At 35.9% G+C, this 14,409-nt stretch overlaps 1 protein-coding gene across 6 annotated transcripts in view; it reads left to right on the forward strand.

The window, feature by feature from the left end:
- DIAPH2 (diaphanous related formin 2) overlaps positions 1-14,409 on the forward strand; it is a 1,156,455-nt gene that overhangs the window by 426,198 nt on the left and 715,848 nt on the right. For all 6 annotated transcript variants that reach the window (XM_041741554.1, XM_041741555.1, XM_041741556.1 and 3 more), the window contains 2 exons: positions 4,273-4,599; positions 6,653-6,767. In XM_041741554.1, the coding sequence (XP_041597488.1) occupies positions 4,273-4,599; positions 6,653-6,767 (442 nt within the window). The remainder of the gene's footprint in view (positions 1-4,272; positions 4,600-6,652; positions 6,768-14,409) is intronic.

Here is a 14,409-nt window from a genome sequence, read left to right on the forward strand (position 1 = left end):
CCTAAACTTCCTTGAATATTTTAATGTAATATATTACACAAGGAAGACTGTTCAGGAAGTGAAGGTTTCATGATGATTTGAAAAATTGAATGCATAATTTCAAAAGCTAGAAACTTTGTATTTCCAGCTGCATCACCTATGATGAAAAGCACTCCTATACTCTCAAGGTCCTAGTTATGGTCTCTAAACTTTACAACCAATTTAGTCCTCTCAATACTTTTTAATTTATTTTTATTTCTTTAAAATACCCTCAGCAGTTTTTATGTTTTAAGTGGTTATTAATAAATGGAAGATTACTATCGTTGGTGAGAAAAAATGTCCTTTCTCTATGTATGCATTTCCTTTTTAATTTTTACTGCACATTGTAACATATAAAGCCCATTAGAGAAAATAATGATTGAGAGAAAAATGGAAGAAAAAAATCTTCATTAAAACACAAAATTAAACCACATAAATTTTGAAGGTCTAATTGGCTTTATTAAATGATTTATGATTTTGCATCATTCCATTTAATCAGCATTGGGGAACTATACGGAATTGTACAAATGGAAAGATTTTTATGGAAAGGAGGTGGGGCAACAATGTTATTAGGAAAGGAAAGGATCAACTAGCACAGCTATCATGGTTGTCATCCTGAAGATTTCTTCTGCTACAGGGAAGAAAAAAGCCTTATCCATGTGCTCCTCCCACCTGACAGCCATCATCATTTTCTATGCAGTCCTTTCATACATGTACTTACAGCCTCAGGCTAATAATTCCCAAGAGGATATGAAAGTGACTTCTGTATTTTACGGCATTGTGATTTCTTTTTTGAAACCTCTGATCTATAGTTTGAGAAAAAAGAAGGTAAAAGAAGCTCTAAAAATGATGAGGAAGAAGTTCTTCTATGTTGGACCCAAGTTTTTAAAATTCAGCACATTCAAGCATCAAGTAGGGATGTTTGACCACCATGTAATGTTTCTGAAGCTGGGAACATGTTCATGTCTTAAGCCAATGCTATCTCTTTTTTAATGGATGAGTTCTTAAAATGCAAGAAATATAGTAACATCTCATGGGCCTAATTTTCCCCTGAATATAGTTTGAGATATATGTCTCATACTCTCTGTACTTTATTGAGATTATTTAAATATTTGAAATCATGTACAGACTTCACAAAGTATTAGTTGCTTCTAATATGTTTCAGACTTGTTCTTAAAGAATAGAAAACCTCAATTTTGTATATAATCAATGTTAAAATTGAAGTTCATTATTATCTGTTCACTTAAACAATATCCCTAAATTGTCTACAAAGAAACTCTTCATATGTTCTGTTCCAATTATTGCACAAGCCTGAATGTAAAATAATGTACTGACTTGGGAAAAAAAAAAAGGAAAGGATCTTTTCAGACCCTGCCACTTTCCTTCGGCGGAAAAGCAGGAGGTCTTATGAAGTTTACCTTATTTTCCTTTAGGGATGGAGAGAACTTTTGTGGTAGAGTTTTTGGCTGCTGATATAAGTTCCCAACTCACCTATCAAGATAGCATTTCTTGGGGATGTTGAAATAATTAGATTATATATTAAGCTATGGTTAATATAGCTTAATATGGATTATATATTAAGCTATGGTTAATATAGCTTAATATGGATATTAAGGCATCTAACTGATGCCTTTGGGGGCCTGTGGTTTTCTTTCTAATACCTCTTGACATAGTGGATGCTCAGTATATGATTATTGATTGTGTAGATTTGTATCTGAAAAATGATTTAAAAGGTCACTGATAAAAAAAATGTCATGGATGAACTCAAAATTATTCAGTTCAGGGCCTTTTCCTACCCTTTCACTTATCTATAATATTTGATAATTTCTTTCATTAAATCTTTCACTTTTTTTGGTATCATCTGACTTCTCTTTTCACATCTCTGAGAACTCAGTTTCTTTCTGTTTTTGCCCCCCACCCAAGATTGTGACATTTCTCAATTTCACCCTGGCACAAGGCATTTCTATTTAGTGAGCAGTTGCTTATTTATTATTAAATTAACTGATGTGTAAAAATGCAGAGTCACACAGTCCTTTCTAGCGTACCTGAAATTGTGCCAAATACTAAATCATTCATTAGCTATTTTCAATTCTCAATACTCTATTTTAGCCTAATTTAATTGTTGCATTCTTAATTGTTCATGAAAGGGAAGAGAAGGGCCAATATGATTTGATTTTTAAAGACTGGTGGCATTTATTTGAGATTCTTTATTAAATTTTTGAAGCATGCATTTAACTTGAGGAAAATCCTCTGTTAAAAGTGATAACATTTTTATGGCTCCACAAGTCTCATATCATAGATATGATCCAATAGAGTAAAAAAATAAATTTGATGCTAACAAATATAATTGGATAAAAAATTTAATTTTTACTAAAAAAACTGGATATACATTTTACTTTTCAAAGTATTCAGGATCCCTGGGTGGCGCAGCGGTTTGGCGCCTGCCTTTGGCCCAGGGCGCGATCCTGGAGACCTGGGATCAAATCCCACGTTGGGCTTCCGGTGCATGGAGCCTGCTTCTCCCTCTGCCTGTGTCTCTGCCTCTCTCTCTCTCTCTATGACTATCATTAAAAAAAAAAAAATTCAAAGTATTCAACAAATCCATTTATATATAAAACTTATAGGGTAAATTACTAATTTCTTAAAACTTTTCAGAAAACATTTATTTTCTCCATAATTTCTTTGATCTCAATCAAAATTTTAAAAATTTCAGTTTTCTAAGATTTTGTTGCATTAAAAGTAAAATGAAAATAATTTTGCATATTTTAATTCTTACTAATTCATGAGAGAATTGCATTACAGGGGAGAATTGTGCTTTGTTGAGTGTATAGATAGTTTATTTGCATGTATGTATATACACACATAAACATCATATATATGAATAAAATATTTAGACTGCATATTAATTATTATTAAAACATTTCTATGATTTTATGATTATTAATTTTAATATTCTTATAAATAGGGCAGTTTTTTAAATTGATTGTTCTTAAAATATGCTTCAACTTATTTGTTTTGTTAAAGTATTTCAAAGTTTAGTTGGTACAATTAAGTACTCCATCTTGGAACTTCATATTAGTAAAGATAAGACTTTCTTTTGAAATAAAAATAACACGATGCCAAGAATTTTTATTAATTTTAAACTTTTCATTCAATTCATCTAATGTCATATCTTTGTTACAAATACATCTGTTCATTGGTAAGCTTATCTTGGGAATGTTTATATTAATAACAAACTTTACTTTTATATTCATTTATTTTAGAAGTGAACCATTGCAATCAACAATGGTTTAAATAAACAGGTACAGATTAATTTAAAAAGTAGACAATTTGGAATGAGATACTGTCCTTCATTTGTTATCCATTATCATTAGAGAATGAGGTTGAAGCTACTTTCTGGTGGTAAAAGTAAGTTATACTATCCTCATAATCCAATCTGTGTGAATTAAATCTTTTCATGGCATGTGACTCCATGAGGAGATAGTCTGGTATAGTGGAAAGAGGACTACATTAGGTATAAGAACAACCACATTTAAAACTTAAGAACATTTCAGACTATGACCTTTGATTAATCATTTAACCTTGTTGTAGTTACTATTTTCTCATCTATTAGCAGTGAGATAAAATTGAGATAAAAATACCCTACCTATATTACAGGCTTGTAAAGACAATGAAGAGAAATAATAGATATAAAAACATTGAAAAACATATTACCATGCAAATGGATGTTACTTGGTATTAATTATTGATATTCGAAAACTGCTAAGTTACTGGTACCATGAGATAGAATCTGTGTAAAGCTAATTCGCTGTAAGGGAATCAGATCTTTGATTGTATTAATTATCGCATATTCAAACCAACTAGTCTAATAGGCTAAAGCCATTTCAGTACTTTGCATATATTTATAATGAAAGGTAACATTTTCATTATTTTTCAGAAGTGTTTCACAAAATCTTGAGGATGCCAACTTTTATTGTGTGTTAGTAGAAGTAGTCATTATCCAGAGTTTATAATGCTTATCCAAAATCTATGGGACACTGGGTGTTATGCTATATGTGGCAAATTGAACTCCAATAAAAAAAAATTAAGAAAAATCTATGGGAATCTTTTTCATTTACTTTTAAGCCCTATGATATTACTAAACTAAATAAAGTGTATATAATATTAAACAAACCACAAATGTCTACCGATAAGTTTTCTTTGTTGTTATATTTTACTGTAAGCATTTAAACCTTGTATTACATTATGTTTCAGGGACATGGATTCTTAGGTTCATCAGGAATTCCAGGCCCTCCTCCACCACCTCCATTGCCAGGTGGTGGGACATCCCCACCCCCACCACCTCCACCAGCACCACCTCTACCTGGCGGACCTCTCCCTCCTCCTCCACCTCCTTTACCTGGAATAATTGGTATACCACCACCACCACCACCACCTTTGTTTGGGGGACCTCCTCCACCACTTCCCCCTGGAGGAGGAATTCCTCCTTTTCCAGGAGAACCACTTGATCTGCCTTATGGGATGAAGCAGAAAAAAATATATAAACCTGAGGTGCCCATGAAGAGAATCAATTGGTTAAAGGTGATTATGACTATGACTAGACTAGATTATTTGACCAGCTATTTTTATGACTAGATTATCTTTGGCTTTGTCCAGCCATAGTTGATAATTAATATATGATTAACTATTGCTGCATATAAGTATTGTATAATGCTTGAGACTGTGACTGCTGATGCTTGCTTTTCTTTGTGAGTTTACCATCTTATGTTTATCTTTCAGTCTAGTACCTTGAGAATTGGAAACTCCACAGATAATTTGAAATTAATTTAGAAGTCAAAAGGAAAGCTGAAGTAAAAATGGTGCTAGAAAATAATATATAACATATATATCACCAAATGAAACATTTTAATTCTGGTACTGCTGTTAAGTACTACAACATTCTTAAATATAATCTTTATTATTATTAAGCCTTTCTCTATTAGTTCCTTTTGTTCTTAGGAAATGTTTTTTTTTGTTTTTGTTTTTTATTTATCAGAGAGAGAGAGAGAGAGAGAGAGTGCACAAGCAGAGGAAGGGGCAGAGGGAGAGGGAGAGGGAGAAGCAGACTCCCACTGAGCATGACCTGAGATCATAACCTGAGCGAAAGTCAGATACTTAACCAACTGAGCAACCTAGGTGCCCCTTTTTTGTTTTAGCTTTAAATATTTAGATTGTATGGAATAGGTGACAGCATTCAATAGTGACGTAACCTAATTACTTTCTTATGTAATGTATGAAATGTTCTTGTTTCTTTTGAATGTTATTTCCTTGTTTTGTTTGTTTGTTTGTTTGTTTTTTGTTTTTTTGTGTTTTTTTTGGAGAGGGAGAGAAAGGGTGAGAGAGAGAGTACAAGGTGGGAGAGAGGCAGAGGGAAAAGAGGGAAAGAGAGAATCTTAATCAGGTTCCATGCCTGAGCCCAACATGGGGCTTGATCTCAAGACCCTGAGATCATAACCTGAGCTGAAATAAAGAGATAGACACTTTACTGACTGAGCCACACAGGCACCCCTATTTTGTTTTACTTTTATTAGAATATATCTCGTGAAAAGCTTATTAACAAGCCTGACACAGTCATTATTAGGAACTAATCTTCTAATGAAAATACAATTACCCAGACCACCATTTGGGGAAATGACTCATCCGAGAACATACCTGGAGTGAAATATGACAATATCTACATAGTAAATTAGTTTGACCAGAATCATGATTGAACCAGTTTTTACATTGAAAATATAGTTATGCTTTGTTCATAAGAATAAATGAGGTATGAATGTTTTTAAAATGTAGTTATTTTTTATAAGGTATAATTCACCAAACTATAGGATCCATATGTTGTTGGTCTAGTTATCTCTGTGTGGTAAATGTAATGATATGTTCATTTAGCATTTAAGCATATAGTAAAATGGTATTATAACACAAAGCATCATGATGTACTGGAAAATGTACAGTTCTAATCTTAGGTTTCAGTGTAGTGGTTTTGAGCACAATTTTCTAGAGGAACACTGGCTGGGTTTAATTCCTATCTTTGCCATTTACTAGTTTGGACACCCAAAGATGGTTCCTCATTTTAGCATGGAGATAATAATATGTCCTGCTTCAAGGGATTTTTATAAGGATTAGATTAGGTAATATATGCAAATCACTTAAAACAGCACCTGACACATTATAGGAGGTATGTATGGTTTCAGCTATTATAATTATTTCCTTCACCCTGGTCAGTAAACATGGAGAATTAATTCACTTTTATGAATTTAGTTTCCTAATTTTTAAAAATCTAGGAGCAGAAAAAAAATGTATGTGAGTTGGGAGATTTATTAAAATATTTTTAAGATTCCTTTCATTAGATTCATTAGAATATTTAAAATCTAATTTGCTATATGGCTAATTGCTGTTGTGTATCTTTTATATACATTAATAAAATTTCCTGACTTCCTCAATGAATATTTACTTAAAAATTATTTTGATAGACCCTAAAATTGATTTAGTAGGTAGATAAATAAAGGAACTATCATTCAACCTTGGTAAAATTGAATTCTTTGAAGAACTAAATATGAAATAATAATTTAGAAGATTGTCTTTGTTATTTTTGTTTCAGATTGAACCCAAAGAATTATCTGAGAACTGTTTCTGGTTAAAAGTTAAGGAGGACAAGTTTGAAAATCCAGATCTCTTTGCAAAATTGGCACTGAATTTTGCTACCCAGAAAAAAGGTACTTTTTATTTTTAAAAATATAACTTTCTTTTTCTGATTTATTGAATTCAGTGTTTAGCTAAAAATTTCTGTTGTATACATGTATAATTTTTTCATAGTGGACAGAGTCAAACATAAATAGATTAACTTATTTCTTAAATTTTACCCATCAAGTAAAGGAGAATTGCTCATTTTCTTTTTCAAAAAATTTGTATGTATTTAAGAAAGACAGAGAGTGAGAGAGTGCATGAACAAACAAATTGGGGGAGGGGCAGAGGGAGAAGGAATGGGACAAGCAGACTCCTCGCTGAGAGAGAGCCGGACATGGGGCTTAATCCCAAGACCTCAGATCCTGACCTGAGCTAAAGTCATATACTTAACCAACTGAGCCACCCCAGCACCCTTCTTTTATTCTTTTTTTTATAAATGTTATTAATCATCTGAAAATGTTGGATTGTGTTTATTGTTTAATATGTGAGTTATACCCTTCTACTATAGGTATTTTTACTTAGAAGCAGAGGGCATAAATTTGTTGATTTACTATGTAAGAGAAAACAATGTAATAGAATAGTAATGGCCCAGAAGTTTTCATGAAATTGGAATAAGATTTGGCTCATGGTGCATAGCCTTTCCTCTTATATTTGTACTACTTATCAATTTATTTTCATAGGAGATTTTACAGCTTTTTCCTATAAGTGAATTTTCTGGAATAATATCAAAGTCTGGTACCTAATAAGTATATTTTACTTATGTGATAATAGAATGCGTTATGATTAGATACTTAATCTCTTGTGACTTTCACACATAATTTTGATACTATATAAGTAGGTAACTTCTCAGTCTCTCATAATCATTGGGGCTTTAAGGTTTTGGCATTTTAACTACTGTTTTACTATTACAAAATTAATAGTTTAGATAAACATAGGATCTTTTCAGCCTGGATGAGTCTTCATAACTAAGACATTGATAAATTCCATATGCTCATGCCCTTGGAATTGGAAGCTTTACCATTTATTTGTATGATTTGTCTCAATATGCCATAGAATGTGAGAATCTGAATTTTCTAAGATTGAGAGACAGAGGGAGACCAAGGGAGAGAGAGATGAAAAATACTCCTTTTCAGAACTTCTATCATATCTTGCACATTGGAGGTGCTTTTGCTGTATTTGTTGTTGCTTGTAGATTGAAGTTCACACACACATATACACGCACAAATCAGAGGTAATTAGAAGAAATTTGAAATTTTAAAAATTCCTGGCATTAGTTCTCTTTTTTTCTTATAAGTAACCTTCACATTTAAAGTTTTTTTCAGTGACTCCAGCAACTACTATTTATTATACTCTTTTTTAAATTAAAAAAGATAAAAATGTTTGTATCATGGTATTTATATAGTAAAAAAATGTAAAAAAGGGGATCCCTGGGTGGCGCAGTGGTTTAGCGCCTGCCTTTGGCCCAGGGCGCGATCCTGGAGACCCTGGATCGAATCCCACATCGGGCTCCCAGTGCATGGAGCCTGCTTCTCCTTCTGCCTATGTCTCTGCCTCTCTCTCTCCCTCTCTCTGTGACTATCATAAATAAATAAAAATTAAAAAAAAAAAAAAAAAAAAATGTAAAAAAGGATGCATGATAAGCTCATCCCTTCCATCTCAAACTTATAGCTTCTTCCTCAGAGAAAACCACTGTTAATAATTTCTCACACAGCCTCCTAGAAATAGTACATGCTTCTAGATGCATATGTGTATTTGTAATTTTTTGCTTTTTACTTCTTGCTGTTTTCACTTATATACTTGGATGTTATTCCATAATAGCTTGTTTTCATCTACTATGTTTCTTTTGCATACTCCATAGAGTTTGATGTTATGGACTTATCCTAATTTATTTAATCGGTCCCCAATGAGTGGATATGTAATTCCAGTCTCTTTTGATATTTCAAGCAATGTTGTGATGAATATGTATCTACATATACCTTTGTGCATGTAGGATCTATTGGTAGGACAAATTCTAGAAATGCAATTCCTGGATAAAATGCTGGGTACATTAATAATTTTGATATATATATTACCAAACTGCCTTCCAAATGTTTCTGTCTATAGTGGCACCTAAAATATATATGATATCTGTTTCCCTGAAACCTTTGTCCATCTCAGAGGTAAAAATGGTAAACCATTTGTGTTATAATTTTGACTCCTTAAATTCAGAGTGAAGTTGAACAGCTTTTCTTACATTCAGAGGCAATTTTTATTTACTTTTCTATAAATGTTTCCCTCCAATTCTTTACACATTTAATATTGAGCAGTTGCTCTTTTACTTATCCATGTATTTGTATTGAGTCCTGGAAGAATCCGAGATTTCATGAAATTTTAGATTTAGTCTGTACCTTAGAAGTGATTTAGTCCAGACTATGTTTTACAAATGAAGAAAATGATGTTTGAGACATAGAGGTAAATATAAAATCCATTAGAGAGTTTCTAAAGGTAGTGTGATATACTGGAAAGAGCCAGAGGAAATGGAGTCACACTTATTTGCATTCCAGCTGTAATATTTGTAACCTCTGAGACTGATTTTTCTCATCTATAAAATGAGTAGACTAATGTTTATCTAGTAGTGTTGTGAGAATTAAATAAGGTTATATATTTAAAGCACCGAGCCCAGTGTTTAGTGTAGTAGGCACTTAACAAATATTAATTCCCTTTTCCCTTTCACTTAACATGATATTGTATGTGTGGTGTTTTTCTTTAGTTGTTTACACTTAATACAGCTATTAATTCAGCAAGAGAATTCCCTGCTCTTCTGAGCAGCACTTGGTAGAGCCAATCAGTTACCAGTCAAGGTAGCCAATCAAGGTAGAAGCACTATTATTGCAGCTGCTAAAACCTAATGAAAATTATATAAAGGCTCTTATCTACTCACTGCTAAGAACACTGCATTCCAGTTCTTAGCTCTGATTCTCTGAATTTTATGTGTGATACTATTACTACTTCTACTGTCCTAATTTTGAATATTTGAATACAGATCAGGTCAGGAGCACCTTTCAGTACTATTACTTTTACTAAGATATATTTTTCAAAGGGACATTTAAAGGAACAATTAAACATCATAGCATATTCCCGACATAAATAATATAGCCAAAACAAATTTTAATGATACAAAACTCCCATTTATTTTAATGACACTTAGTAACTATTGATTGATCTTACTATAACAGCTTTAAGTTCCTTGTCACTTATAGTGTCTTAATTCATAATTTGGCCAATAGGTGGCAGGATCAGTAAGAAATCAGGAGGCTCTGGTTCCAGTGAACTCTAAACACACTTCCCTGCCATCCCTAGCTCCAGAAACCACTTTCTTTCCCATTTTGCTTTTTTCTTTTTTAAAGATTTTATTTACTCAGGTGAGACAGAGAAAGACAGCAAGAGGGAGAAGCAGATTCCCTGCTGAGCATAGAGCCTGATGCAGGACTTGATTCCTGGACCCTGAGATCATGCTGAAGACAGATGCCTGACTCAGTCACCCAGGCGCCCCTCACATTTTGCTTTTGTTTGCCATTCAGTCAGTTGCATTCTGGAAGGAGGAACACACTTACTGTTTCTAAGATGTATTTCCAAAACTCTTAGATCCAGCGTTCCAAAATATCTGAGAATTTTCTTCTATTGCAAAGGGTTTGGAGAACTCAGGTCCTGTTCTCCCTAAATGCTCTGAAAGCATTACTAGTCTATGTTAAGACAATGTTTAACTTAGGAGTTCAAAGTGCTTCAGATTGAGGAATAGAAAGTGCTTCAGATTGATGAATAGAAATGTTTTAAGATTTTATTTTTTCATTTGAGATAGAGCACATGAGCAAGGGGCAGAAGGAGAGGGAGAAGCAGGCTCCTTACTTAGCAGGGAGCCCAAGGAGGAGCTCCATCCCAGGACCCCAGGATCAGGACTCAGGCCAAAAGCAGATATTCAATGGACTGAGCCACCCAGGCACTCCAAGAAGTTTTTTGTTGTTTTTCTTTAAGATTTATTTATTTGAAAGAGAGAGAGAGAGAGAGAGAGCACTCAAGTGGGAAGGAGAGAGAGAGAGAGAGAGAGAGAGAGAGAGAGAGAGAGAGAGCATCTGCAAGCAGATTCCCTACTGAGCTGGAGCCCCACATGGGGTTCAATGACCTGAGATCATGACCTGAGCTGAAATCAAGAGCCAGTGCTTAACCTACTGAGATAACTAGGCACCCTGAAAAAAGTTTTAAAATCCCTCCAATTCCTATAATATTTAAGTGTATAAATATTTAACATGTGAAATTACTATCAAATTCTACTTTTGATTTGAATTACTTACAGTTAGAGAAAGCGATTTTAACTTTTCTATTAATAAACCAAATTATTTCTAATTTAGGAGAGAATGGAGCTCTCATTTAATTTAATTTATATTTGTAAAGTACTGAGTATATGCAAGTTAATATACTCGGTGGGAGAGAGAGGATTGAATAAGATCTTGTTCTTCCTATACCAGGGAACTTACCATCTAGAGAGGGAGAGAGGAAGATGTACACTACATTTAGTCAAGTTGTATTAAATGTTAGCATAGATATATATTTTTAATTAAGGATTTTTTAGAAGATTTTATTTATTCATGATAGACATAGAGAGAGGCAGAGACACAGGCAGAGGGAGAAGCAGGCTCCATGCCGGGAGCCCGAAATGGGACTCGATTCCGGGACTCCAGGATCATTGCCTAGTCCAAAGACAGGTGCTAGACCACTGAGCCATCCAGGGATCCCCTAGCATAGATATTTTTTTAAAGATTTTATTTATTTATTCATGAGAGACACAGAGAGAGAGAGAGAGGCAGAGACATAGGCAGAGGGAGAAGCAGTTTCCATGCAGGAGAACCTGATGTGGGACTCAATCCTGGGACCCTGGGATCATGCCCTGAACCAAAGGCAGACACTCAACCACTGGGCCACCCAGGCGTCCCTAGCATAGATAATTTTTAAATAGGAATGCAGAATGGAAATATAGTTAATTTTGAGGAGGAGGGCAAATGTTGATCCCAGATGTGGTATAATTTGAGCTGGGCCTTGAAATTTAAGTAGGATTCTAATAGTGAAAAAAGGAAAGAAGACATTCTAGGCAGAGAACACCATTAGAAAAGTATGGAGGTGACATGAGGTACATACTGGGTGAGGTGCAGCTGTTGAAACCATAGCCTATTGAGTTGGTGCTTGGAGGTGAAACTGGTAAGGTGAACTTCATACTGAGGTAATTGGGTTTTGTTCTTTAAGCATTAGGGGCACAATAATTTGATTATAATCTATTGAGGGCCTTGGCAGACAGATAAGTGATGGGAATTCAGAGATATGTGATAGAACTTTGGTTGTGAATAAACTACATGTAGTTTAGACAAGGTATGATGATATCCTGATTAGTACGAATTCTTAATCTCTAAGGTCTTATAGTTCCCAAAACCTGTGTTCCCAGGTTCTTTTTTTAAAGATTTTATTTGTTCATGAGAGACACAGAGGGAGAGAGAGAGAGAGAGGCAGAGACATAGACAGAGGGAGAAGCAGGCTCCGTGCAGGGAGCCCAATGTGGGACTCAATGCTGGGACTCCAGGATCACACCCTAGTCAGAAAGCAGGCGCCAAACTCCTGAGCCACCCAGGGATCCCTTAATACGTAGGTTCTTACAGACTCTAATGTTGCTGTGAAACAAAATATATCTCACAATGTTCTGGATTAATGAATGAATATATGTATATTAGATGCAGATTCAAAAGACCCCATTAGTACTTTTGAATATATATTAATATATGTAAGTGTTAGAATTTGTATATGTGTTCTAGTTTAGTATTCAATTTGATGATATTTGGGCCATATAAACATCAAGGCTAGGGGAGCAAGATGGAGGGAGAGTAGGGTCCTCAAGTCACCTGTCCCCACCAAATTACCTAGATAACTTTCAAATCATCCTGAAAACCTATGAATTCCATCTGAGGTTTAAAGAGCGAACAGCTGGAATGCTACAGTGAGAAGAGTTTGCGGTTCTATCAAGATAAGGAGCCGAAAAAAAAAAATAAATAAAAAAGCATCCAAGGGGGAGGAGCCCCAGCGAGGAGCCGGGCTAAGGCCACCCGGCGAGTGCCCCCAGAACAGGAAAGCCCCATCCCACAGAAGCAGTAGCTTCACCAATCTTCCCAGATGGAAAGGAGAGAAAGGCCCTCGCAGGGAGTTGGAGCAGGGTCCCAGGAGGGGCGGGGAATCACTCAGGCTCCCAGGGGCACTAACAGAGGACCTGCGCCCCTGGGGAGAGCTCCCTAAAGGGCTGCAGCACACGCCAGGCAGGCCAGGAGCACCTCCCACGGCTGCTCATGCAGCGGCTCTGTGTGGAGGGGGCTGCACGGCCCGGGAGCTCCATTCCAGTAGTTCAGGCCCTGGATCCCAGGGCGCTGGGGGATACAGCCCAAGATCCGGCGCTTCCCCAGGGACAGGCAGAGGCCGGGAGGGCACAGGACAGCAAGCACGCTCCTGCCCCGGGGGGCGGAGGGGCAGGGCTAAGCTGTGCAAATTGGCGGCCCAGCCCCTGGAGCATCCAGGCCCCTGCAGACTGGGAGCTGTGATAGGTACTACAGGAGCTGACTCCAGAGCTGGAGAGGTGGCCACTGCCACTGTTGTTGTTCCTCCTGGTGCCTCACAGGATAAACAACTCCCACTGAGCCTCACAGTGGCCTCACAGGATAAATAGAATAAACAACTCCCACTGAGCAGTGCACCAGGCAGGGGGCTGAGCAGCTCCCCCAAGTGCTCACACCTGAGAATCAGCACAGCAGGCCCGACCCCAGAAGACCAGCTAGAAGAACAGGGGAAAAGCAAGTTATTGACCAAGCAGCACTGAAAAGTTCCAGAGGAAGTCAAGGGATTTACACTTTATAGAATCAGAGGATACTCCACCTTGTTTTCTGTTTTCTGTTTGCTTCCCCCCCACTTTTGTATCTTTTTTTCTTCTTTTTTTTTCTTCTTTTTTCTCTTTTGTCTTTTTCTCCTTTTTCCGTACAACTTGTTTTTGGCAACTCTGCACTGAACAAAATGACTAGAAAGAAAAACTCACCACAAAGGAAAGAAACAGTCCTCTCTCCCACAGAGTTTCAAAATTTGGATTACAACTCAATGTCAGAAAGCCAGTTCAGAAGCACAATTATAAAGCTACTGGTGGCTCTAGAAAAAAGCATAAAGGATTCAAGACACTTCATGACTACAGAATTTAGATCTAATCAGGCAGAAATTAAAAATCAATTAAATGACATGCAATCAAAACTAGAGGTCCTAATGATGAGGGATAACGAGGTAGAAAAATGAGTGAGTGACATAGAAGATGAGTTGATGGCAAGGACAGAACTGAGGAAAAAAGAGACAAACAATGAAAAGATCATGAGGGTAGGTTAAGGGAAATAAATTACAGCCACAGAAAGAAAAATCTACATTTAATTGGGGTTCCCGAGGGCGCTGAAAGGGACAGAGGTCCAGAATATGTATTTGAACAAATCATAGCTGAGAACTTTCCTAAGTTGGGAAGGGAAAAACGCATTCAGATCCAGGAAATAGAGAGATCCTCCTCCCCTAAAATCGATAAAAAACACTCAACACCTCGACATTTAATAGTGAAGCTTGCAAATTCCAAAGATA

This window comes from Vulpes lagopus, chromosome X, assembly GCF_018345385.1.
Source record: "Vulpes lagopus strain Blue_001 chromosome X, ASM1834538v1, whole genome shotgun sequence".
Lineage (NCBI taxonomy): Eukaryota > Metazoa > Chordata > Mammalia > Carnivora > Canidae > Vulpes > Vulpes lagopus.